The sequence below is a fragment of the Natrix helvetica genome (assembly GCF_964273705.1).
Source record: "Natrix helvetica genome assembly, chromosome: 14".
In the NCBI taxonomy this organism is placed as follows: Eukaryota; Metazoa; Chordata; class Lepidosauria; order Squamata; family Natricidae; genus Natrix; species Natrix helvetica.
This window is the reverse complement of record NC_138564.1, coordinates 13,062,116-13,088,708: the sequence shown is the minus strand read 5'-3', so window position 1 is coordinate 13,088,708 and position 26,593 is coordinate 13,062,116. Positions and strand designations below refer to the sequence as shown.

Below are 26,593 nucleotides of genomic sequence, written 5' to 3'. Positions count from 1 at the left end.
AAAAATAGTGTTTTGACGTCGGAAGAAGTCGGCAGGAGACGAGGAACTGGACGAGAGTCGGATGCAAAGCACCTGCAGCATGAAGAGTCCTGGTGTCCTGTGCGTCTCCCTGCGGGAAGGAGAGGACGTGCCCAGCGGGGTTGGCTTTTTTCTCCCCCCACCTCCACTCTCCCGTTTTTCTTTTCTTTCCCTACTTTCATATATTCTTTTTCCTTCTCCTTTTCTTTTTTTTCTTTTTTTTTTTTGGCAAAAGTGCAACCAAACGCCTTCCGTTTCCACAGTCCGGAGGCCGCCCACCACTGGGTTGTTGTTGTTTCTCTTTAATTGAGGGTCCCTCGACAGTTCTCGGAGCCACACAAGCAGGGGATCTTGACGTCCTCGATGGGGAACTTGTAGTCGTAGGTGATCTCCTCGTTCACGCTGATGTGCTGCTTGGAGTAGATGACGATCTTCTTCTGCGACTCCACCGTGATGACCTTCGCGTAGCAGTTGGGCTGCGGGGAGAGAAGCCAGGTGAGGATGGATGGATGGATGGATGGATGGATAGAGGTAGGATAGATAGATAGATAGATAGAGAGAGAGAGAGAGAGAGATAGAGATAGAGAGAGAGATAGATAGATAGAGAGAGAGAGAGAGAGAGAGAGAGAGAGAGAGAGATAGATAGATAGATAGATAGATAGATAGATGTAGGATAGATAGATAAATAGAATTCTTTATTGGCAAGTGTGATTGGACACACAAGGAATTCGTCTTTGCTGAATAAGCTCTCAGTGTACATAAAGAAAAATAAAATGGAATACATTCGTCAAGAATCGTAAGGTACAACATTTAGTGATAGTCATAGGTGACTAATAAGAAATCAAATGATACTAGGGAACAAAACAGTATCAATTGTAAAGATAGAAGCAACATGGTTATGGTCACAAGAGGGAGGGGAAAGGTGCTAGGAAGGATGAGAAGAAGAAAGTAATGCAGCGTTGAGGGTCACCACCTCCCCAGCGCCCAATACGAGGTTTAGGCGACAGGAGGACCCGGGAGGTGCCAGAGGAAGAAAAGACTTACGTTGCAACTGTGGTTGATGAAGCGGGCGAAGTTCCCGCACTTGGTGGCGTCGATGATGGTGTCGTGGTCCACTCGGAACATGTAGCTGCTCCCAATGCCTTCGTCTTCATACCGCTTCTCCCGCATATCAGCAATGACCTGCGGGGAGACGCCTCAAGTCAGGCCAAAGTCTGCGCTGGGGATGGATGGATGAAAGGGAGGGGAGGAAGGGAGAGAGGAGAGGGAGGGGAAAGGAAGGGAGAGATGGGCGGGAGAGAGGGAAGGAAGGAAGGAAGGAGAAAGAGATGGGAGGGAGGGAAGAAAGGAAGGAGAAACAGATGGGAGGGAAGGAAGGAAAGAAAGAATGAAGGAAGGAGAAAGAGATGGGAGGGAGGGAGGGAGGGAGGGAGGAAGGAAGGAAGGAAGGAAGGGGAAAGGGGACCAGGTTCCTGGGGCCGCTTACCTGGCGGATGTTTTGGCCCACGTACTCGATCACCATCTCGTCGGCAGCAATGGGCTCCATGGCGAAGAGCCCCCAGTCGTGAATGTGACTCTTGCAGAATTTGAGCTTCTTCTTCCGGAACTGCAGAGCGGAGGCAGAAGACGACGAAGGTGGCTAAACAAATCCAGGCCCTGAAGGCTTCCTTTGGCCGGGGATGCCAAAACCTCAGGCCAGGATTCAGCCCTCCAAATGGAGAGAGGAGGGGGCTTTGGGGCCGCTTGGCCATTGAGCGATGGGCTTGCAAAGTGAAACCGCAACCGGGCTTCCAAACTTTCTTTTCCTCGGTTTTTACAGACCGGTCAAAGGTTGTCAATGCAAAGGACAGTGACAAAAGTTGCTTTTTTGGTCACTGTTGCCCCTGCGAATGTTGCTGAATGAGGCGGTCGCTAACGGAGGACTGCCTGTAAGCTGTTGGGCCGCATTAGAGTTATACAGCACGGTTCTCAATTGCACTTCCTGTCCTGGGCTGGAGCAATTTGTATGTTTTGGACTTTTTTTCTACCCGCCAGGCCTTTGCCCCCGGGGTGAAATTCATTTATTTTTTTTACTACCAGTCCTGTGGGTGTGGCTTGGTGGGCGTGGCTTGGTGGGCGTGGCAGGGGAAGGATACTGCAAAATCCCCTTTCCCACCCCGCTCTGGGGCCAGCCAGAGGTGGCATTTGCCGGTTCTCCCAACTACTCAAAATTCCGGCTACCGGTTCTCCAGAACCTGTCAGAACCGGCTGGATTTCACCCCTGCTCTGCCCGCTCTAATCCTTCTTCCCCGTGGGGTCCCTGTCCTGCTTCCATCGAGCCTTCGTCCCCCGGGGGTGGGGGTGGGGAGGGAGCGGCTACTCACCTTGAGCTGGTTGAATTTGAGCAAGTCGCTGTCGCAGCTGCCAGTGAAGGAAGAGAGGAGCCTGCGTTGTTCTGACCTCCGCTCGGAGCCGGCCCGGGTGGAAACGTGGAGCTGAGCAGGGATGCTCATTCCCTGGGGGGACAAAAGGGGCCACCTCAGGGAGGGGGGATTTTGCCTCTGGGGAGGAAGGGGCCTGATCACTCAGGGAGTCCGGGACGTACGGCCACAACCGAGCCCAAAATCTCTGTTCCCGAGTCAGGCAGGGGTCGCTAAGGAAGTCCTCAACTTACAGCAGTCCGTTTCACGGCCATTCAACGCTACAAGGAGGGGCTGAAAAATGCGACTTGTGACTGTTTCTCACACTTACGGCCGTAGCAGCAGCATCCCCACGGTTCTGTGATCAGAATTCGGCTGCTTGGCGACGGACTCGTGTTTACGACGGTCGCAATGTCCTGGGGTGACGTGATCCCCTTTTGCGACATTCAAAGTCATCATATTCCCTTAACAACTGCGTCGCTAACTTCATAACCGCAGGGATTCACTTAACAACTGCGGCGAGAAAGGCGTCTCACTTAGCAACAGAAATTTGGGGGTCAGTTGTGGTCGTTAAGTCGAAGGCCACCTGCGTTAGTGTAGCATTCCCTTTTTTCTCGTTTTCTCAACCAGATCCCAGGCTTGCTTGCTTTGAAGAGTCCGATCTCCCCCCTTTTGGTCAGAGCCCACCCGGGGGGAGGGGGGAGAGCCCCCTTACCTGCGTGTCGGTGGGAGGGTCTTCTGCAAACGCTCGGCTGTTATTGAGGTATTTCAGCTTATCCTTCTTGTCGATTTTGTAATAGCCTTCACTTCGGGCGCAGCCGGTGACGTGCTCCCGCATCCCGTCGTCCCGCTTCTTCTTCTTTGGGGTGAAAAAGCTGGTTGGTAGCGGGATGTTAAGGGAAAATCGGCAGGAGTCATTCGATCCCCCCCCCACCAAAGGAATAAGCAACAGCGGGTGTTCAAGATGGAGTGCCAGCTGGGGGTTGATTGCAAATGGGGTTTCTCTACAGTGGCCCTCCCATGGTGCCACCTACCTGCATGGTGGCACCTACACCTCTAAATCTCAACCTAGGCCAAGATGTGGGGGACTAAGCTTGAGAAACTTTGCTCGAAACTCAGAGCGCCATCTGAAGGTGACTTGCATCTTCTCAGGAGACACCTACACTCTGGAAACTGGCCTCCCTAAACTCCTGGCAGAATTTAGGATAAAAAATTTGGGAAGGCGCCTCAATTATTATTACTTTTTTGGGCCTTTCCTGGCACTCCTTGGCAGAATTCGGTTCTGCTCCATCGCGCAACGATCCTGCTGGGGGCTTCCCCAGAGGAAGATCTAACTTCGCCCGATGAGCCTCGCGGTCAGAAGGCCCGGAGACCTGCCTGGCAAACGGAGCCGCAAAGGATATGAGGATGGTACACCCACAGCGTGTCGTTCAGCCAGTCCATGCCGTTGTCCTGCTGCAAGAGGTGATCGTAGGTGACGCAGAGGAACTGGATGTCCTCTTCGTCGATCCCTCCGTTCCAGATGTCGTACAGAATGGTCATCTCCTCGAACTCGGAGCGGGGCCGGAACTGGAAGCGAGGGGGGGAGTAGTCGGGAGAAGGGATCTGCAGGACGTCGTCGGGCCTCTTTTTCTGGCGCCTCCACTGCTGCCTTTTGGCTTTCAGGTAGCTTTCCTCTTCTTTCAAGTCCTCGTTCCACTGGTTCTCCAGCTCCTTGAAGGGCAGCTTCTCCATCAGGACGTCAGGAGGCAGCTTCTCGTGGAAACCGTCGTTCCGGAAGTCCAAGGTGACCGCTTCCGGATCTTTGAGAGCGTAGAAGCCCTCGGGATGGCTACCGAATAGCTCTTTGTTCACAGGACTTTCCGTCAAGGCTCCCGGGATGGGAAGCAGAGGAGGGGACGCCTCGATGGGCTTGTCCGAATAGGCCTCCAACATTGTTCCTAAAGGAGAAGCTCGTTTCGGCCGGCCTGGTTTCCTTTTAATGGGGAGGACGGAAGAGGGGCTGGGCGGAGGGAGAGGGGGCGAAGCCATGGGGATGTCCGGGAAGGGTAAGACGGCCCTCGTGTCCGGAACGCACTCCTCTAGCGCCATCTTGGCGTCCATGAACACGCAAGGACGAACCGGGAGAGGTTGGCCGGGCGCTAAGTCCAAGTGGGTGTGGAAAGCTGGCACAGGGGGGCTGGCAAAGGGGATGGGGGAGGGCACGCTGTTCACGCCAGCCAACAAGGAAGCGCCGAGAGGTTCTTTGAAGACTTTCTCGTCGGGCTCTTCCTCCGACGGCTTCTTGCTCGACAGAAGGCAAGGGAGGGCGGTAGCACCAGGCTCGGGGAACGTCGGCGTGAAGGTGAAATCCCGCCCGGGGGTGCGGGGAATGCCCCCGCTGTTGATGCCAGGGGATTGGGACGGGTACGAGAAAGGGCTGCCTGGCACCGGAGGGGAACTCAGCGTCAGGCTGCTTCCGGTGAGGGGCGCCTCGCTCCCCGGCGTGGCGGGGATGGTGTCCGTACTGTGGGACTTGGAGAAGCTGTGGGAACACTTGGCTAAAATGTCGCGGCCCGGCGTCCGGGGCAGCTCCTCCTCTAGTGCTATCTTGCTTGGGGCTAAGTGATCGGGGAACTTGTCCGGAAGGAGCAAGTATTCCTCTTTGTGAGGTGCGATGGAAGAGGGCAGGGGAAGCGAGCAGGGCGGCATGGCGGTGAAAGGAAGCCCGGCGGACTCCAAGGGAGTCACCACTTCCCTCCCGGGAGTCCGAGGAAGCTGCTCCTCCTCCTCTTCCTCCTCTTCCTCCTCAGCTACGCAGGGCGATTTGCCTTTTGCTTGGATTTCTAAAGTGCTGTCGTTGGGCTTAGTAAAAAAGGAGGCCTTGTTGGACAAGACTTCTCCAAAGAGTTCCACTGGGGTCGGAGGACGGAGGCCTTCACCCTCCTGGCCGTCTGATTTTGGACCGTCCAGCATCTCGGACTCCAGTTCGACGTCTGGTTCAGACTCCTCCACTGCTAGAGGGGGAAAAAAACAGAGGCGTGAGAGGAACTTCATATCTGCCTGAGAAACAGGATTGTGGTCCGTGCAAATCTACCCACACGATGGCTTAGCGTGATCGGTGGACTCAGCCTTGCTGAGAGTGAGTTCAGTGATGGGATTCAGCCGGTTCGCACCTATTCGAGGGAACCGGTTGTTAACTTTCTAAGCACTTCGGAGAAAAAAATCTCCTTTTGGTTTTTTTCCCCCCTTTAGAGGGCAAATCCTGTAAGGAAGGAAGGCAGGAAGGAAACAGTCTGGTGTTGTTTCTAGCCTCCTCTTTGTTGCCCTGCTTACAGAAACCGTCTCTCCGCTTAACCCATATTCCATTCTCACAGCTAAGGCGAAGCGCCCATCCACCTGAGTGACGTTGAGCTGGCCATGCCCACCCATGACCACCGAGCCACGCCCACCCAGCCAGTCATCAGGGCAGATAATTGTCCGATTATTTGAATCCCACCCCTGGGTGAGGTCCTACCTGTCCTACACACTGGAGACAGCCGGAGCTTTTCCTCCTGAGCTCTCTCAATCACCACCAGCACATCGGCAGCCACGGACGCCTCGGGAATCTCCTGGTCCCGCACTTCAGCTGGCCTGCTGGCATCTCCTTTCATCTCTTCTCCTTCTGGAGCCGAAGGTTCTGCCAGGCCCAGGGGGATGTAGTCCTCCTCCACCGGAAAGAGTTCCAAGATGGTCTCTTTTTCGTCCTCATCTTCAGGTCCGGGAGCGAGGGACTCGAGGCCCAGTTCAGCAGGCAAGGTCCCCCTCTCGTGCAATAAAGAGAGCCCCTCCTCCTCCTCCATCTGTTCCTCGTAATTTTCACCCTCCTCCTGCTCTTCTTCTTCCTCCTCCACCTCTTCCTCCTCCTCCTCTTCTTCTTCATCTTCATCATCAGAATCAGAACTTGTCCCGAAGTCTGAGGATTCCTCGCTTTCATCGGACGACTCAAGTTCTGCTCTGGAAGAAGCAGGACTTCCTAGATCTTCTGCTGGAAGGCAAAACAGGCGTGGTTCATTTCGATTTTGAGGGCGTGTGGGTTCAGAACAGACCCGAGAAACCAACCCTTCTGTTTTTTCCTCACCTAATTTTACTACTTCGCTGCATAACCTCACTAAGGAGGAAACCGCTCCGATGTTACGAAAGTAAACTTTAAATTATTAAAAGATAACTTTAAATAAACCTAAACTTATCTGGGCTCACAACCACTGTTGGCCTCCCAAACAATGCCTTACCTGAAGCCCTATGAACAAGGAAATGCTCTTTTTATTTGAAAACTCGATGGTTTTATAAGGAATACAGTGATGGCCAAATATGGCTTTTTCAGGCTCGTGCCTCAGTGTGCATATTTTCCAATGAGACAAACCGTTTTGTCTCATTGGAAGATCATTTTATTACAATTTATCAGAATAGGCAGGCAAAAAGGGATTCCTCATTCAAAGAGGGAACCCCGATCTTTAGCTTACATCCCCTTTTATAGTTAACATAGCAAAGAAGTTTGAAAGAGGACAGTTGATTGGACGGGATAATAGCACGCGTGTTTAATTAAAATGAGGTCTGAAGGGGAATAAATTGTAAGGAGAAAGGTTGTTTAGGGTTCACAAGGGATAAACCAGACCCCCCATGTGTAGTAACCAACTTTTCTTATCAGGAACTAGTCTCCAGCTTGTTTTATCCGTTTAGGAATGTTAAAAGCTAATAAATCTCAAACATCACTTTAAAGCAGGGGTGTCCAAACTTGGGAACTTTAAGACTTGTGGACTTCAACTCCCAGAATTCCCCAGCCAGCAGGCTGGGGAATTCTGGGAGTTGAAGTCCACAAGTCTTAAAGTTCCCAAGTTTGGACACCCCTGCTTTAAAAGAAAGAATATAAATCAGATTAAAATGCAAACTAACTATGTTTGTTAACAGATCACAAAACCCATGTCATCTGCCCCTCAATAGGCAGTCCTTGACTTACAGCCATTTGAAGTGACAAGGGTACTGAAAAATGTGACTTGCAAAAAAAGTCACTCCTAGAAGCATGAAGACATCTCCAGCGTTACGCGGTCAAAATCTGAATTCTTGGCAACGCAAAAAAAGAGATTGTAAAATTGGGCACAACTCCTTTAACAGCCGCCTTGCTTAGCAACGGAAATTCAGCAATGGTGGTCCTTTATCTGCTGTCATCAGCTTTTGATAATTTTTCCGCCCCCCCCTGCCTCCCCCCCCCCAGTGTGTTAAAATCAAAATTTTCGTTTTCAGCTGCTGATAAGGCAACGTACCTTCTTCAGAATCTTGATCCTCTTCCTTTTCACTGATCTGTGCTTCGGTCTCTTCTTCCTCCTCCTCCTCCTCCTCCTCTTCTTCGTTGACATCATCCTCTTCCTCCTCTTCCTTAGAAAGAAGGAATTTGGAAAGTTCAGCAAATGCGTTTGGTCCAGGGCGAGGGAAAATATGTGGAACCAAGAGGATGAGAAACCTCAGCCCCTCTCTGACCTCATTAACAGCTAGGCCTAAAATCATGGGAGTGGGTCCGAGATGTATCTCCCAGGCATTGGGTTGGGAAGAACTAACCTAGGTAAAACGTAAGCACCAGCGACGGACTGGCCAAGAGATAGTCTGAGTAGCAAGGGCATAGTCTTCAAGGCACAACGTTGAGGGAGAATATAAATCCTGCCAACCACACTAGAAACACCTCAAAGTAAGGAGATGCTGCTTCAAGTGGCTGAAACCCACTTGAATCCTTACTGTCTTTTTCCTGGATGTAACTGAGGACTCTGGGATGGCCTTCGGTGGTATCTGACCATTTGCTGTGTTAGTAATCTACTCCTATGGGCAAAACATTCCATGAAGGGCCTACAAGGTGAGGTTTGGGGTTCTAAGGATCTCTTGATTCCTGCAGGACTAAGATAGAATAAGAATAAGGAATAGAATAGAATAGAATAGGGACTAGAATGAGGAATAGAATAGAAAAGAAAAGAAGAGAACAAGGAATAGAACAGAACAGAATAAGGAATATGATAGAATAGAACAGAATAAGGAATAGAATAGAATAGTGTAGAATAAGAAAAGAAGAGAATAAGGAATAGAATAGAATAAGGAATAGGATAAAATAGAACAGAATAAGGAATAGAATAGGGAATGGAATAAGGAATAGAGTAGAAAAGAAGAGAAAGGGAATATAATAGAATAGGGAATAGAATAAGGAGTAGAATAGAATAGAAAAGAAGAGAATAAGGAATATAACAGAATAAAATAGGGGAATAGAATAAGGAATATGATAGAACAGAATAGAAAAGAAAAGAGAATAAGAAATAGAATAAGGAATAGAAAAGAAAAGAATAACAGAGTTGGAGGGGACCTTGGAGGTCTTCTAGTCCAACCCCCTGCTTAGGCTGGAAACCCTATACCATTTCAGACAAATGGCTATCCAACATCATCTTAAAAACCTCCAGTGATGGAGCATTCACAACTTCTGGAGGCAACTTCTGTTCCACTGATGAATTGTTCTAACTGTCAGGTGAAGACAACTCAGGGTATATAAATATATACCTTATCGGACATGGATTTCATCGCCCCTTCCTCTTCCTCCCGTTCTGCCTCTTTTTCCGAAGAGGATTCCTCCTCCTCTTCTTCCTCCTCCTTGCCCGAGTCTTCCTCCTCTCCTTCGCTGTCCAGCTCCAACGGCCTGCCAGGCCTTCTTCGGAGGCCCACAGCTTCCGGATCTTTCCTGGAGAGGTCCAAGGCTGCATCGGGCAGGTCTCGGTCCCGTTCGGATTCTAAGTAGAAAACGGAAGGGTTGAGGGGAGGAACAACTTTTGCAAAAAACAAAAACAAAAATGGTAAAAAAAAAAAAAAGACGCAGATAAGGAGATTGGACTAAGGCGCCTTGAGCCAAATAAAAGCCTAGAGATGTGGCACTGCCAGGCACGCGGTGGGTATACGGTGCAGGGCGACATTGCCAGTTGTTACCGGGGGACACGGTGTGCTGTTTCACGCAATTTACGAAGTCAAAAATGCGGCTGGCTTGGTTGGACTGAGGCTCTGTGAAAATGCCCACCATTTTCTCAACAACAACGACCCTTGAGGTGGGCTGGGCGGAGAGAAAGAGACTGGCTCAAAGTCACCTGGCCAGTTTTTCATGCCTAAGGCGGGACTTGAACTCAGGGCTTCCTGGTTTCTAGGCCAGCCCTTCAACCATTGCACAAGCTTAATATTCAAGATATGATCAAGGCGCTCTCTGCACACATTATTTGGTCATGCTTCTTAGAGCAATGGGGTTTAAAGCTAGCCATGCCAAACTTCATCCTACTAGTTCTACTCTGATGACAGGTTAAGCTTAGTTCTCGAGGGCTGAAAGAGGAGGAAGCAAAGCCTAGCAACCTTCATCTTCATCATCTACAGAGGTCGAGGGCCGAATCCGCTTCTGGTCTCCGGCTGAGGCAGCTTCAGGTGGCTCCTTTCTCTTCACCTGAAGAAAACGGAAAATTCAATCTCTTTGGGGAAGGGAGGGGGAGATTTTGCCAGCTGTCTTGCCTTTGCCAAGGTGAAGGCAGAAGACTCCCAAAAGTTGAAAAAGAGGCTGGCTACAGAAGGGGTGGAAATGAATTTCCTATACAGGTAGTTCTCGACTTACAAATAATTCATTTATCAACCACTCGAAGTGATGGCAGTTAAGTCTAATTCTATGACCAACACTTTCTGATCACGCCATTCTTAAGTCTGCTATGGGACTTCTAATAATTTACCAAAATTATTGTCCGATTCCAGGAGATGGAATCTCCAGCCATATAAGGCGCTCCCAAATAACTGCTCTTCTGAATCGGGGGCGTTCTCTCTAAATAGAGAGAAGAGACCATTGTTGGTTCCACACACCTGCCAGATGTCAATAAGAGCTTAAGCAATCCATCCTTCCTTGAACAGGCCCTATCATCTAACAGAAGGTCAAAAATTCAGGGCATGAAATCCTGCGCTGGGAATCAAAGCAAACGCCCACTTCCCATCCCCGTGACGCCAAGGATGCTCCTACCTTGAAAGATGGTAACCGGATGGCTCCTCGTAGCCCGATGCCCAGGCCGATCCCTTCGTAGCCCAACCCTTCTCCTTTATTCCAGTTCTCCAGAAGGCAGGAGGTGATGCGGTCCTTCGGTTTCGGCTTCTCCTCGTCTTTATGGTCCCCGGATTTAACCGGGGTCAAAGATGCCTGAGAAAGACAGGCAAGATCTCACATTGGGGGGCCAAAGGAGCCTTTTCTATTCTATTCCTTTTCTATACTCTCGTATATATATATCTCTGCCCAGATGCAGTCAGCTGATCTGTCTCCATGAAGATGACCAGAGCTTTCTTGATTACATTTCACGGGAGAAATTCATCAGGAATAAACCTTGGGAGGTATAATCTGCACATCAAGCTAAGAGCGCTGCAAATATTCCCAAATTAACTGCTGGATCTTCAAACTTGATCTGATCTTGTACATTCATGGCTGCAAACAGGATGAGTTTTTGTTCCCCAGATCCCAGTTTAAAGCTGTACATTGCCAGGATCTGGAATGTTAGTTTTGATCACCCACAGCAGAAGTCTATCCAAACCTAACGCTGTGAAATATATTGATTCAAGATTGCATTCATGTCTGAAAACAGGCTGATGTTTCGTGCGTATTCAAATACATAACATGTGGAATCATGCCACTGGAGACAAGGAGGTAGAGGATCCAGGCCACTGTTTTTCAACCTTGACCCACTTTTAAGACTTATGGACTTCAACTCCCAGAATTTCCCCGTCAGCCACTACGTCTTAAGTCCATACGTCGTAACGTCACAGGTTGAGAAATGCTGGTCTAGAACAGCATGAGGAATTCTGGAAGCTGAAGTCCACAAGTCCTCAGAAGTGGCCAGGTTTGGAGACCCCTGCTCTAAAAAAATGAAGGCTAATTAATTTCACCCACAGGACGGCGGGAGAAGCTTCGTACCTTAGCGAGACGTTCTTTCTTGTCCCACCAATCGTCAAAGGCCCGGAATGCCACCACTTCCACCATCTTCTTGTTCAAATCCCTTTTCATTATTGCCTTGAGTTCCTTCACGATCACCAAGAGGACGCCGTCCACCGTGGCCTTGTGGGGATCTTCCTTCTTGGGCTCGTAACCCGGAGGGGGGACGGAGGGGTCAAACCTGGGCAGAGGGGGCCATTGCTGCCCCCGGTTCATAGCTGCCCCCATGGAGAAATGCCGGTAGGGAGGGAGGTTCACAAACTGCATCCGGTTACTCACGAAGGGGGGGTACTGGTAGGCGTTCTGCCCTTGCATCAGGCGGCTGAGCATCTGGGTTTGCATCTGGAAAGACATGGACAGGCCCCCCCACTGGTTGCCCAGGACGCTGATCATGTCCATCTGCATCAGAGGAAACATCCCCGGATGGAAGGGAGGGAGAGGGGGCAAGATGTGAGGGGGAGGGACCCCCGGAGGGGTGGGGAGGGGCGGAGGGGGGACGGTGACAGCAGGGTGGGTGGGCGGAGGCGGGGGAGGAAGAGGAGGAGGCATCGGGAAGACCGACTGGGGAGGCGGAGGAGGTGGGAGGGGAGGAAAGCCGGGCGGAGGCATCGGGATGGAGGAGGTCATCACGGAGCTGCCGCCAATGGAGGTGTTGACCACAATGTTTTTGGCACATTCTGCGCTGGGCGATTCGCTCATCTCGTCATCCGAGATCTCCATGTCTTCCCCTGAAGATTGATGACACTGGGAGGGAGGGAGGGAAAAAGGAAGAAAAGCCCACCTTAAACCAGATCAGGGAATAGTTAACGAAGACAGAGGGTCTTTGAAGCTTATCCATCCCAAAAAGACCCAAAGTGGTCTCCATATCACCCTAAATGCATAAATAAATACAATAATACAATAATGCAAATGACCCCCAACACCTTGGCCCGCTTCGCTCTGACACTCACTTGAATGTATCCTTACGGGGCTGCGTAAATAAAAAAGGTGTTTTGCCATGAGATGTGGCATACTAAGGGTCTCCCCCCCCCTCCCCAGCCCCGAAACAATCCAATCGCTAAGCTCAGAGCTGGTATTCAGCCAGTTCTGACAGGTTCTGGAGAACCGGTAGCGGAAATTTTGAGAGTGGGGAGGGAATGGGGATTTTGCAGTATCTTTCCCCTGCCACGCCCACAGAACCGGTAGTAAAAAAAAAACAAATTGAATCCTGGAGTTCTGGGAATTCTCCAATCTGGGTTGAATCAAGACGACTTGGATGCGGCCGTGGCCACCAGATGGCGCTGCCTGCAAGGAGTAAAATTTATATTCTGCAGTGTTTCTTCAGCAGCCTGGAGCTAATGGAGATGAAGGGTTTGCAGCCAAGGGAGGTCTTCCTCCTGGTGTAAGAATCTCCTGTGGCGTCAACCTTGTAGGAAGGTCTCCAAAGGAGAAGATAAAGGAGGCTTCCAGAGCATCTCTTCTAATGTCAACCTTGTAGGAAAGTCTCCAAAGTAGGAGATAAAGAAGAAGACGACTTCCAAAGAATCCCTTCTGGCGTTGACCTTGTAGGAAGGTCTCCAAAGGAGAAGACTCACATATTCTCCCATCTTTATTCTAAAGCAATGCGGTCCAGGCGGATCGTTGGCTGTTGCTATTTGGAGACCTTGGGAGGTAGCGCATGGCTTCTCACTGGGAAAGCTGCACTGAAGTGTAATTATCATGAAGTATTTTTAGAAGATAGCAGAGGACAAAAAACAGAAGGGGAAACCACCAGCTACTCCAAACCCAACCCTACTTTTGGCAAAGTTTGGACATCTCAAGCCATTGCTTGAGTGTAAAGCGCAATCACGGGGACAAATCAACGCAATCCCAAACGTTGTACAAGAAAAGAAAAACGTAACTTCAAAACGCCTGTAAGTTTGAAGACACCTGTTTGTTAAGTTCAGGAATTTCCATCTGGGCTGCAATTCACCAAAAAAGAAGCTCCTTTGATTATTATTATTTTTCTTAATGTAAATGTGAGACCAATAAGATTCACTCTCTCCCTTCTCAATCCCCTTTCAAGAGCTGAGCACACAGAATGCAGTGAGGAAATTTAGCGCTGTAGAAAAAGGAAGACTGTGTAGATCAGAGGCCCAAAGGGAACCTAGGACCAACCTCACCAGGAATGGCCTTCAACTTTCCCACTTTTTAACCCCCTAATCTGCAATTCAGGATTCAGATTTCTTTCCCATCTTGCAGACGTCATTTTCATTCACCTTATGAACCTAGATCAGGGGTGTCCAAACTTGGGAACTTTAAGACTTGTGGACTTCAACTTCCAGAATTCCCCAGCTGGCTGGGGAATTCTGAGAGTTGAAGTCCACAAGTCTTAAAGTTCCCAAGTTTGGACACCCCTGACCTAGATCAATCCATCACTTTTCCCCCAAACTTTTTCTCTTCCTCACTGAGAAGATGGCATCCCTGATATATTTTGCTCTGGTCAGCTGGGATCCTAGGCTAGAGAATCGCCTTCTGACAGTAAACTGTGAAAAACGGTCATAAGCCACATTTTTCAGTGCCGTTGTAACTTTTAATGGCCACTAAACGAGCTGGACTGTCTGTGTTGAGTAAAACGTGTGCACAATTAATAACAGCAGTGGGAAAAATCAGGCGACGGGATTCTTAAGAACAGATACTTTGCATCGGTGACACATTTTTTTTCTCATCCTTGCCCAGTGTCCGCTTTTCATCCCAGGCCTCCCTTTACCTGTGCTAAGAAAACTACAGGTAAGCAAAATCCCATTGTTTGACACCTGTCACCTGCCGGAGACCGAGACTAGGGCCTAAGTGCAGCAGCAACAGCTGCAAATCCATCCAGATGCTTTGTTTAAAGAGACAAAACGGGCACCTGGCCAGGAGGAGAGAAAATTGAACAACAGGGGGTTTCATTTACGCCGCTTTATTCAATCCTCGCAGGAGGGAAATTTAAGCTGCTCTTCGGAGACTCAAAGAATGGAGTGAGCTCTTCTCCGAGGAATTGCAACTCGCTCCCCAGACTACCTGGGTTGTAGAGAAATGCCAGGGCGGGCTGTGTTTGTGCCACACCATCTGACAGGCTCAGGTGCTGCTTTGTAATGAGTGCCCGCCTCCCACAAGGAGGACTTGGGGGGGGGGGGGGAAAGGACAAATGAGAAGACTTGAGGAGGAGGGAGACCCCCAAAAAAGATCTAACGTCAACACTAGGGATCCTTAAAAGCCACAACAACACGGCTTGGAGAAAACGCACCAACTTGGAAAGCCTTGAAAGTTAAACCAAGACCCATCAGCGCGAAGGGGGTTCTGCTGTCTGCAATCCCAACTGCCTTTCTCCTCCTCGGTGTCTTTGTAGTTCTATTAGCTCAGCTCAGTAAATCAGAAGGAGGCACTGTATCATTTAACGGGTTAATTAGGAAGAGCTGGTGAAATGTTTTCCAATTAGGAACATATTTTTGGACCGGTTATAAACAAGAACGAAAGGAGAGACCAACAGATGAATGCCTTTAGCTGGAGAAGAAGAGGAGAGAGGCAGGGAAAAGAGGAGGAGGAAGGGAAAGGGGAAAAGAAAGAGAAGAACCACTGAATTTAACTCAGTAGCCAGAACAAGAATTATTTATATAATAAATAAGTTATTATTAAGTTCTCAACTTAACAAGTTTGTTTAGTGACTGTTTGAAGTTACCAGGGCACTAAAAAAAAGTGACTTGTGATCTTTTTTCACATTTACAACCACTACAAGCATCTCCATGGTTATGGGACCGAAATTCAGATGCTTGGCAATAGACTCGTATTTTTATACAATACAATAGCAGAGTTGGAAGGGACCTTGGAGGTCTTCTAGTCCAACCCCCTGCCTAGGCAGGAAACCCTATACCGTTTCAGACAGATGGCTATCCAACATCTTCTTAAAGACTTCCAGTGTTGGGGCATTCACAACTTCTGGAGGGTTTTGATGGTGTGAAGTGTCCTGGAGGTGTGTCTGTGTGTGTGTCTGTGTGTGTGTGTGAGATGCAATCACCACTTTTTGCAGCCTTACATCAGTGAGGAAGCCAGGTTCCCTTAACAAACCTTGTTGCAACCCGAACAACCGCAGGCAATGATGGGAGTCAGCCAGTTCGCATCGTTTCAGGAGAATCGGTTGTTTAACTTTCTGCGCCGTTTGGTGACGCCGTCGTTGGAAGAAATAATTAGGGCAGAGAACCGGTGGTTAAATTATTTCAATCCCACCACTGACCCGCAGGGGGATTCACTTAAGAATTGTGGCAAGGATGGTTGCAGAAGGGGGCAAAGCTCACTGAACAAAATGCCTCGCTTAGCATCAGAAACCTGGGGCTGAGTGGCGGCCGTAAGGCGAGGGCTACTTGAATAATTCTGGAACGGGATAGAAAAACATTGGGCAACGGAGACAAGATGGCCCAAGGATTACAGGGGAAAACGCAAAGAAAGCCACAGGCCAGGAAGGATGGTGCAAGGAGAACGGAGGAGGCTGGATTTCAGGATCCTTCTCTATATCCAAAGAACCTGGAATGGGATCCTGGGCTTATCCACTGGGAATCAATCCCATCCCGTTCAATAGGGCTGAGGTATAAGCACAGACAGACTCAACCGGACTAAAGATGTATAAATATCTCAAGTAAATGAAAGCCCTCTTCTTTCAGCCACAGCCAGATGTTTAGAATAGAATAGAATAGGGGATAGAATAAGGAATGTGATAGAATAGAATAGAATAACAGAGTTGGAAGGGACTTTGGAGGTCTTCTAGTCCAACGCCCTGCCTAGGCAGGAAACCCTACACCACTTCAGACAAATGCTTGTCCAACATCTTCTTCCAAATGTTTAGCTATTATCTGAATGTTGGGTTGGAATCAAAAGGTGCACGACTGTTGCGGCATCTCTGTGGTCATGTGATCAAAATTCGGACGCATGCCAAACGACTCATATTTATGATCCCCTTTTGTGACCTTCCGACAAGCACAGTCAATAGGGAAGCCAGATTCGAACCATCTTCACAACTGATTCACTTAACAACGGTGCAAGAAAAGTCGAAAAATGGGGTAAAACTCGCCTAACCCGGGTCTCACTTAATGGGGATGGATATTTGGGGCTCCTAACTCGAGGACTCCCTGCCCATCTGCTCCCTTACCTCTTCCATTTTTTCCGGCATGGGGCTGCTGCTAACCGGCTGCGCTTCTTTAGCCTCCAAGGGCTCCGATTTGGAAGTCCTGTTCAGCTGGTCCACAGGGGTGACACACGCCTCGGCTGCCCCCCGCGAGTTCTGGCAGGCGGAAGCCACCCCGACAATGGGCTCGTCGTCATCGGAATCGGGCAACGGGGTCGGGCTGATGTCTTCCAAGCCGGTGCTGGAAGGGCGCGAGGAAGGGGTTTGCGCTCGATAGCTGGGCTGCGAGTTCGGGATGGGGGAAAGCTGGGAAGAGGACGAAGAAATGGGGCTGCCTTCCATCCGTATCTCGTTGTCCGAGTCGTGCTCCTTGAGAAAGTCGTTGAATTTTGTTCTCTGCTCTTTTAAAAGCATTTCGATCCTCGTGTCCAAACTGTTCGGCTGACTTTCCAATTCTACAGTCGGGGTGCCAGGCGTCTCGCTCCCTTCCGGAGTCTGGCCGAAAGACGGCCCAACGGAGGGCTCGGTAAGACTGTCGGGCTCCGGGGGTGGCGGCGGAGGAGGAAGAGGAGGGGGCTCCTCCGGTTTGTCCTTTGCAGGAACAAATTCCGCCGGAGGAGCTGCGCTACTTTCGACGGTCACCTCGGTGGGAAGTGGGGGCCGCCGGTATTCCAATTCCCGGGACGTTTGAGAAAACTGGGGCTCTTCGGGCTGGGGGTATGTGGCTGGGGCTTGGTAGGGGGAGAAGGCGGATTTGTACGTCGAAGCACCTGAGTGACTCCCGGGGGACGCCTGGGGATATTGCACCGTTTCCGGCTGATGGGACTTGAAAGTGCCGAATTGATGCTCGGAGCTTCGGAAAGTCCCGGCTGAGTTATGTACGTAGTGGTGGCCCTGACGGCGGTTATAAGCGTCCGTGAATTTCGTTTCGTGCCTCCGGGGTTTGTAGCTGGAGTCCTGTCCGAAATGGTAGGCCGGCGTGGTCTGTCGACTAGAGTAGGCAGAGTCTTGGGAAAAGGGGGTCCCCAGGCGTGGGGTCAGAGGTGTTCCTTGTGACTGGGGGGTGAACTGGCTGTAGGAGTTGGGGGTGTCCTGTCGACAACTGGAAAAGGCCGTGTCGTGGGAGAATGGGGTGCTGCTGTTTGGGGTGGTGGAGGATCCTGCCGAAGAAAGGCCACTGTCCTTTAGCCGTTTCAGAGTGTCGGCCAGCTGCAAAAAAAAAAAAAAAAAAGGCAAAAGAGACTGGTAAAGAACAGGTGAGACCGACTAGAACTCCAAACCTGGCAACTTTTACACTTGTGGACTTCAACTCCCAGAATTCCTGGCAAGTACAAAATACATGTCCTCATATTATGCCTCCCCTCCACCCCCCTTGGGTGGGGATTGAGCTGTGGGTCTTGCTTAGCTGCTAACCCTGGTTGAATGGGCACCTGCCAGGTCTCACTGAGGGTATCACCTGACCTGCACAAAGTTTGTCTTAGATGCCGAAAAGGAAACACAGCCCTGGCACAAAATGTTCCTGACGCTGAAGTCACTCTTTCTTCTAATCTGCTCATCTGTTTTGTTTTGTTTTTTTAAAAAAAACCTGTGCAGAATTAAACACACTAAATTATATATATATACTTTGTGTGTGTGTGTGTGTGTGTGTGTGTGTGTGTTGTTTTTTTAGATTTTCACAGGTATAGGTATGCAGGTCTTGACGTATTCGGGTCTTTTCCCATGTAAGATTGAGAGTATCTTGGCGATGTTTCGACGAGGTCCCACTCGCCGTCTTCAGGCTGGAGACAACACAGCCAACCAATCCGTTTAAAGTAACAAAGCCAACATTCCACACACCCCCACCTATATTTATAAAGAAATGGCAGCTCCGATCACGCTTTGCTCGCACAAGCACCAAGCCAAAGGCATCACCCTGAAAATGACGAGTGAGACCTTGTCGAAACGTCACCAAATTCTGTCAATCTTACACGGGAAAAGACCCAAATACGCCAAGACTATATATATATATATATATTGTGTCACAACCCCTGGTATGCCCAAATATGGGAGGGAACACACAGTTTCCCTTTGTCTGTCTTTCGGCTCACTCCAGGAGACTATCCAGGCAGAAAACCATATTTTTAATATTGCCTTTGTTGTATTTGTGTTGTATTTGTGCTGATAAATAAATAAAGGGAGACTAGTATAGATCTATTTCAAGCTATTTAGCTCTCATCAGCTAGCCATACCCTTACTGGGATTTGAACCTGTATTACATATTAGGCAGATGTAAAAGCCACTAAGCCACAGGCTCTCCTCCTTTCTCAGCTAAGCCAGGGAAATAGGTATGTATTGTGTCACAACCCCTGGTATATGTATGTATGTATGTATGTATGTATGGGCTTTGATAATAAAATACTGAGAAGACACGGCAGGGCCAGTGGCATCTCTCCAGATATGGATTGTTAAGAACCAGAAGAGCAGCCGCCAATGATTGCTGTCAATTAAAATTTACTTTGATATCTTCAGCGGTTTCGGGAGTCTGAAGTGCGCAGCGAAATAAAAAGGAAACTTTCACTGGGAGACAGACACTAAGCATTGCACGAAATATACATAATGGAATGTGTGTGTGTGTGTCTGTGTGTGTGTATACACACACTCACATATGCACACCCATACTGGATGTACTATCACAAGCAGGCCTGGAATTTCTGTCGTTAAGTTTGAATTGAAGCAGGTTTTACCATTTTACACGGTGGCCGTTAAGCGAACCACGCAGTCGTTAAGAGAGGTACAGCTTCCTTTTTTTAAGCGGAAACTGGCAAACAGGGGTCCCAAATCATGATTACGGGACTGCAGGATGTTGCAAACGGTGGTAAATGTGCAAAGTGGCCAAGTGCCCATATTGTGATAACATGCAACAGGGATAAGTATAGCTCATTTCTTATTTTTTCCAAGGCTATTTTAACTTTGAACTGTCATTAAACAGTCATAAGTCAAGACCTACCAGTATACACACTCTCCCTCCCTCTCTCTTTCTCTCTCAACCCCTTACATACAATCTACGTGTCTCATTCAGTGGCAGCAGGAATCAGTCTTGAAAACTAAAACGTTAAGGGTCTTAATATTATTTCCCGCCATTAAGGGCCTTCGTATCTGGCTGTTCAGCGGAAAGAGTTTTATAAAGATCGCTCTGAAATTCCTTTGCTTTGTAAGAAAACCCAGGGCAAGATGCTGGATCAGGCTGGATGCCGAGCTGAGCACCAGGAATGTAGAATGTCATTCTTAATTCTGGATCAATTAAATTCTACAAACAGAAGGCTGAGGGGAAGGGGAAGAGAGTTGGGCAACTGTAACAGTTTAAAACACACACACACACACACACACACACACACACACACACAGAGTTTCCTTTACAATTCTGAATAATGCCTGTAGAAGAAACATCTGCAGAAACTGCCAAAGTCAGTGATTCTGTATCATCCCAACAAGAGCTGATGCTTCAAACAGGGGAACGACATAAAGAAATTGCTCAACGGGAGTTCAGTTTCACAGCTTTTTTTTTTTTTAATATATAAATCAAACTTCCAAAAGGCAGCCGGAAACGAAAGTGATAAAGGAAAGGGCATAGTCCCAAACAGACCACTGCCTTTTTTTGCGTACAGTGGCCTGATCGAGTAAAAATTATGCCATTTAAGCGATTGGAGATTAAAGAGTGAAGGAAAGAAAAGATGGGAGCTGAAAAGAGGTGTCTAAAATTCTAGGCAACAGGTGCTTCCATCAAGGATGGAGCCAGCTTCCCAGGAAACCTATCCTGAACATGGAGAGTTTTAAACATATTCATTTAAATTCTAGCTGGACAAAAGTGAGTGCTCAGACTGGATGGAAGCTCTTCATAATTAAAGACTGGTTCAACCTAAATGATTTACAAAGAGCCGATGGAATAAGGAATTCTGATTTTCGTTTAAAAAAGCAAGTGACACCTCTAGGAAACAAACCTATTTTTGTTTTCTTCTAGCATCTGGCTGCGTGTTTTGCACAACTGGCCTTCTTTGCATCCCTTGTCCAAATATATAGGGTCAATTATTAACACTACTTCAAGACAGGCTTTTTTCTCTCTCCTGCCCTGATTTCAAAATTGGACTAGGTGACTTCTTAAGCGGCTCTCACAAACCAATTTCAATTGAAATCGGGTAAAAATTTGGAAATGTAGGTCTTCTTCCTCCTAACTAGGATGAAGCTTTGTTTTAACCTCTAGGCACGGTATGTGTGTGTGTGTGTGTGTGTGTTTAAAATCAAAGTTTGTGCTTTCCATCAAAGGTCCCTGCCTCAATCACCCAAAAGCAGATTTCTAAGATGAGCAGTCAAAACCCAATTTTATCGCGGTCAACTGGCCATAGAGAGAAACCACAAGAAATGGACATGAGGAACACATTGTGCTGACAGAGCTCAGAAGAAACTCAGCAACTTTCAAGATGACTTTGACATATAAAGTCATATAAAATCATATAAACGGTTCAGTTCCCATGAAAACGTACAAGGCTACCCTGGGTATTTTGAAAGTCAATTGGAATAATAAAATAAAATGGGAATGTCAGGGAATGAAGTATATATTCTAAACGGCCCCTTTAAGATGTATTGGACTTCAACGTCCAGAATCCCCCAGCCATGATGGGTGTCTATTCCAAAGTTTTGACTGCCGAAGGGAAAACCAGAACTAATGTGACATCAACCTCAGACAGACAGACCAGTATATCCAAATCATAGTTTGCTGCCAACAAAAAGCTCTCTCTTCTTAGCCCGGGTGCCAAGCCTGGGGCGTCCCTTAAAATGAACCGAGTTCCAAACATACCTGCAGGGTCTCACTGAGGGTGGGGGATGCGTCTTGTTCCGTCTCCACTGGCAAAGTCTGCGGAGTGTAGAGCCCATTCACCAGGAGCTCGTAAAAATGCATGCGCTTCTCACCTGGACGGAGAGGTAACAAAATCACGGTTAAATCACGAAGAGCCAATGCTTAGAATGACCGAGAACCTTGTTCTTGCCTGAAGTGGAGAAAGCAACGGATCTCTCTTCTGGACTTTGGGTTGTCCACTAGTGACCCCTGTCTGTGTGAAAATCAAGAGGGGTTGGGTGGGGTTTAATCTCCCTTCCAGGTGTCTAAATGATAAAAACAATGACAAGTCACCCAATAGGGGCACAATGGTCCCTCTGTTCATGGAGAAGGAAGTTGTCTTAATTTAGCGGCTGTGATCTACCCCCGTCTTCAGATCCAGCAGGTCCTGAACGTCAATTGTGGAGGATAGAGAAGAAGAGACATTGGAAGAGAAGAGAATCGGGAAATAATCAGAACCTTTCACCTCCGCTTCCACCTCTGAGCTTCTCCAAAGGGGCAACTAGATCAGCCTTGCTCTTGCAATCCCAGTGCAGTTGTGTGAAGTTGCTTGTACTTAGCAGGTGTAGCTCAGTTCATCTGATCAGAATCCTTGCAGGAGAGGCCCATCACACAGGCTGAGGGGCTGAAAAGCCATCACCTACTTAACCCTTGACTGAGCTGAAGTCTCCTGGGAGCACCAGTAACTCTCAACCCCCACATTATCGCACCCAATTCTGAGACCAGATCGTGCAATTTCACAGGGCAGGTTACTGTCTCAGTTACCAAAATAAATAAATAAATCAAAGTATCACTAGATAGGCCTTACTATCGCAGTATTAGCAAGAGCAACACTCTTACTATAGGCTACCATGCAAGTTTCACCTTAAATGACTCGCAGTTAAAGTTACAACACTTTAAAGATCTCTGGGGTTATTGTCTTCAGAGGCCAACATTTGAGCATTATGTACTCTCTTTAACACTGAACGTCACATACTTAACTTAAAAATATTGGATAGGTCAGACTCCAAAGAGGAAACAATTATTTCAAAGGATAGTAGGACTTAGATAGAAACCTATAACTTCATTTTTACTAGCAGTAAGCGGACAGAACGCATGCAAAATACTAATGCTGAGTTTTCATACAAGAGCAGCCTGAAGTTTCAAGCAATTAAGTAAGAATTATGAAGATTTCACATTATTGTTTTCATTTAAAGCCAGAAAGACTTCAGGCTACAATCGCTTGTAAGTAAATGTTGTTTAACTCACTGGAATTACTCCAAACTTATAAAATTAGGGTTGGGCTGGACTGAAAATATGAAAAGCTCAACGGATGTATCACAAAGTACTGGGGCGAAGCTGAAGTCACAGATGGTGATATCGTTTATTGATTATATGTCACTAGGCAGAATTAATGCAACGGTGCCTCAAAATAATGTGGAAAGCAACACTCAATAGCAAAGCCTTCTACCTGACCTATATTCCCTCTTCATTGATCATTTTTTTTGGTCTAATATGCATGTCTGAATCCTCTGGCCAGAACACGGGTGAAAATAAAAATGTTTTACTTCTGCTGAAATTCAGTGAATTGGACCAAAGCTGTGTTCCAGCATTTACCACTGAAAACAACAGGCAGTTTCAAATTTTAGCACCCACGATTTTAAAAATAAAAAGTATTTCAATGTACAAAAGTAACGTCTTTGTTTACATAGGCTTTTCAACCCTTTTGCTCCAAATTGTAACATCCCCCCCCCACACACACACTCTTTTTAAAGGGATTCTCCTGGTTCTCAAGGAAACAAGTTACATGTTATATATGAAAGTAACAAATTGGTCTGAATGACTGAAGTTATGTTTCTTTGCTGCAGGCCACAAAGAGGAGGAGGTGCGGAGAGGAAATAAATAAAACTGTTTCTGATCCATTGAGGGATTATATACACCATCCCATTCATTCTTAGTTGCTTTGCTGATGCCAAGCGGGGCCACCACTCCAGACTCACAACTCGGAAGGAATAAGGGGGTACTGTCTCTTTAAGAGACAAGGCAAGGGAGACTTTTGCAGTCCCCTTTAAGAATATATTGATTTCCACAGTAAAGAAGCAAGATAAAAGGAAGGGCTCTGCTGTAATCCCCCTTGCAGGGGATAATAAACCTTCCAGATTATTTTCTCAGACATTTTTCTAAAGGGAATTCTTCCACCCCCACCCCCACCCCCCATCTTCTCTTAAGGGCAAGGCATACTCTGGGCCCAGAGGTGCAAGGAAAGGGGGAGGAGGGGGCAGCGTGGCAAGCGGTGGGTCAGCAAGAGTGAAGGGCTGAGTGAGTGAAAGTGAGCGGATGGCAGCATTTGCTAAATTACAGGCCTGTCTCTTAGCAACTGACAACACAGTCAACTCCACGTGACAACCCCAAGCCCAGAAAAGCAAGGAGACACAGGTGTGTGTGTGTGTGTGTGTGTGTGTGTGTGAGAGAGAGAGAGAGAGAGAGAGAGAGAGAGAGAGAGAGGGAGAGAGTGACAGACATTTAACAGTCTCCCCCTTTTAATTAATTAACAGCCCTCCCCGAGATCTGCAGATGAAACCCCCCCTGCCCTCTTCCAGGATTGGAGCAAAAGGTAAGGGGAAAAGGAAACAGAGCAAGATGGAGGAAAGGCTGCATCCAGGGGAGGGGGGGGGTGTCCCCACCTTTGGTATCCAGCTGCACGTGGATGATATTCCCCATGACGGAAGTGTTATGCAGGTGCTGAACGGCTTCCCGGGCGCCTTTGACGGTGGCGAAGATGACTTTGGCGATGCCCAGGTGCTTCCTGTTCTTGGGGTTGTACAAAATCTCCACCTCTTCCACCTCGCCGTATTTTTTGCACATGTCGGTCAGGAAGTTTTCGCGGATGTTGTCGTTCAGCTTGGCAAAAGTGACTTGCTTGGGGGGCACGGGCCCCACGTAAAACTCGTCAATCTGGAGGGTTCATTCACGGGTGGGTGGGTGGGAGGAAGCAGAGCCCGAAACAGGAGGGATGGGGAGGGGGGTGGGGGAGGAAGAGGAAGGGGGGGGAAATAAAAACCAGGGATGGGAGTCAGTCAACGGTTTGGTGTGGAAAATGAAAGTTTAAGTCGCTTGAAAGGGAGAGCAAAACGAAAGTTTAAAGTGCTCCTCCTGAACGGGAGAGCGTTCCCCCTCCTCTTTTGCTAGCGGTTCAATGAAAACTCCCAAGTTGCTACCTCATCCGCCGTGCCTTGTTTACACAACAAGTGACAATCTGGAAAGCGGGCTCGTCTGTCTCAATCCGGCCAACTTTTGACAAACAGCCGCTCAACTTCTCCACCCGGGGCCGGCCGTCTTTTGGCTATACGGCACTGCTCACACTACACTTAATTGCTCCACAAACAAGAAAGCCCGAAGAGAGACTTCAAGCAAGAGACAGTCAGAGCACCAGCACTACCACCAAAAGCTCCCTCTTCTACCTTAAATTTTGGGACGGAGAGTTCCAGTTCTTTCGTTTTGGTCCAGATGCGTCCTATCCTGGGGTCCTCCACGCACTCCACGGGGGCCAGACTGGGATTCTGCAAATAATAATAAGAATCATAATATGAAAAAAAAAAATCAATGGAAAAGTGGCAAGGGGGTGTCAAGAGCCACCAGATCTTTGCCAGCAGGGCAAAAAAACTTCACTACCCTGCAGAATTGCAAAGCAAGGAAGCCAAAGGAGGGCCTTTTTTGCTTTTTTAAAGGGAAGAGGGGGGGATTTTAGATGCTTGAGGTGCAGGAGCTGCAAAAGAAAACTGCAGCCTTTTCTTCTTCTTCCTGACAGGCTATCTTAGGTCAGGGGGGGGGGTGTAACTTTAGTCTCTTTGCTGGTTGTTTCCTAGCAAGCTTTTCCTCCCCCAGGACATCAAGAAAGCTCCCTGCACTTCCCTAGAAAGAGGGTCAGGTTCTCCAGAAGATTTTGGGAGGGATGGAAGAGAAAAGTGTTTGGGGGGTGGGTGGGGGGAGAAGGCATGCATGCATGCAAGGGGAGCTTTTCTTCCCCCCCCTCCCTTCCTTCCCTGGGGACCCCCCCCCTTACAGGAATGCTGAAGTGCTGCCCATCGTAGCGGTAGAGCTTGTGCTGCCCTTTCTTCAGCGCCGGGTCAATAATCAACTTGTAACTTTTCCAGTGGTGATTTTTCTTCTCGGCCGAGGGACCCGCCGGGCCGCTCTCCATGCCGTTGATCCAACCTGGGCAGGGGGGCAGAGGGAGGGAGGGAGGATGAGCCCCGGAGTTAGAAGGGGGGGGGGAAGGAGAGAAGGAGAAAGAGGGAAGGAGGAAGAGGAGGAAGGAAGGAAGGAAGGCAGCCAGCCAGGGGCCCCCTCCGGCTCGCAGCCCCGGCCAGCCCGGGGGGGAAGCGCCGCTGCCGCCGCCGCTGCTGCTGCTGCCCCCCCATCGGAGCCACCGCGGGGGAAGGAAGGCAGGGGCAGCGGCGCTCACTTGAACTCAGTTTGCGGACCGGCTCCTCGCTCGGCTTGGCTCGGTCCAACGCCGCCGCCTTGCTCTCTTTGAAAGACATTGTCCACCGGGCCGATCGTCCGTCCGCGGGCCGGGAGAGGCCTCCGCCGCCTCGGCCGCCGCCGCCGCTCCTCCTCCTCCTCCTTCACACGGGGCCGCGGGCTCCCTTCCGCGGGGCCGGGGCGCCTCCTGCCGCCTGGGCGCTTTTCCTCCGCTTGGCGAGCCAGCACATATTGTGTGTGCGCGCTGCCCGCCTGCCTCCTTCCTTCGGCGGCTGCTCAGGCATCCCACAATTCTCCGCCAGGGAGCTGGGCGAATGGCTAACCGCCCTCCGCCGAAGGCACATTCACGGCAGCTGCGCCGCGCAGCCCCCCCCCGGCCCCGCCGCCCCCGCGCGCCCCGCCCCGCCCCTCCCGGGCTTTTCCCCCCGCCCCCCCGCCGGGACCCCCGCCCGCCCGCCCCGCGCCCGCCCCGGCCCGCGTGGAATCTGCCGACTAGCTTTACCTAAAAGGAGGGGGGCGCCGAGCCCGGGCCGGACCAGACCCACCGGGGAGGAGGGGGGTGGGTGGTGGGCGAGAAAGAGAGGGGGGCTCTGAGAAAGGAGGGGGGATGGCTGGGAGGAGGGGGGAGAGGATGAGTGTGTTGAGGCTTGTGGGGGGGTTGGAGGGAGGGGGGGACACGTTTGAGACGGGGGGAGTTTTCCCCCCCCAGGCTTGGCAGGGATCCGCGGCGCTCGGCAGCCCCT

General features: G+C 49.3%; 1 protein-coding gene across 2 annotated transcripts; it reads right to left on the bottom strand.

The window, feature by feature from the left end:
• SETD1B (SET domain containing 1B, histone lysine methyltransferase) lies at positions 1–26,204 on the bottom strand. Of its 2 annotated transcripts, none has more exons than XM_081966225.1 (18): positions 25,831–26,204; positions 25,429–25,580; positions 24,827–24,925; positions 24,050–24,320; positions 21,348–21,460; positions 16,541–17,725; positions 11,383–12,144; positions 10,444–10,617; positions 9,798–9,885; positions 8,967–9,193; positions 7,697–7,808; positions 5,914–6,423; positions 3,822–5,410; positions 3,133–3,300; positions 2,382–2,513; positions 1,505–1,624; positions 1,063–1,200; positions 1–494 (listed from the first exon to the last, which is right to left on the bottom strand). In XM_081966225.1, the coding sequence occupies exons 1-18, from the start codon at positions 25,907–25,909 to the stop codon at positions 321–323; spliced, it is 6,093 nt and encodes a 2,030-aa protein (XP_081822351.1). In that variant the 5' UTR covers positions 25,910–26,204; the 3' UTR covers positions 1–320. The 2 variants fall into 2 exon arrangements, with proteins under 2 accessions (XP_081822351.1, XP_081822352.1); XM_081966226.1 differs by having other exon boundaries at positions 5,914–6,420.
• Between the last annotated feature and the right edge of the window lie 389 nt (positions 26,205–26,593).

What these genes read in the sequence shown, in the direction of transcription:
- SETD1B (XM_081966225.1), bottom strand. Translation starts at nt 25,909, where the DNA reads ATGTCTTTCAAAGAGAGCAAGGCGGCGGCGTTGGACCGAGCCAAGCCG. An exon ending in GGATCAAGATTCTGAAGAAG is followed by an intron (nt 6,424 to 7,696) that starts GTACGTTGCCTT and finishes TTTGCCTTCCAG; the next exon opens with CAGAAGATCTAGGAAGTCCT. An exon ending in CGCTGTGGGTGTACCATCCT is followed by an intron (nt 3,301 to 3,821) that starts CATATCCTTTGC and finishes AACATCCCGCTA; the next exon opens with CCAACCAGCTTTTTCACCCC.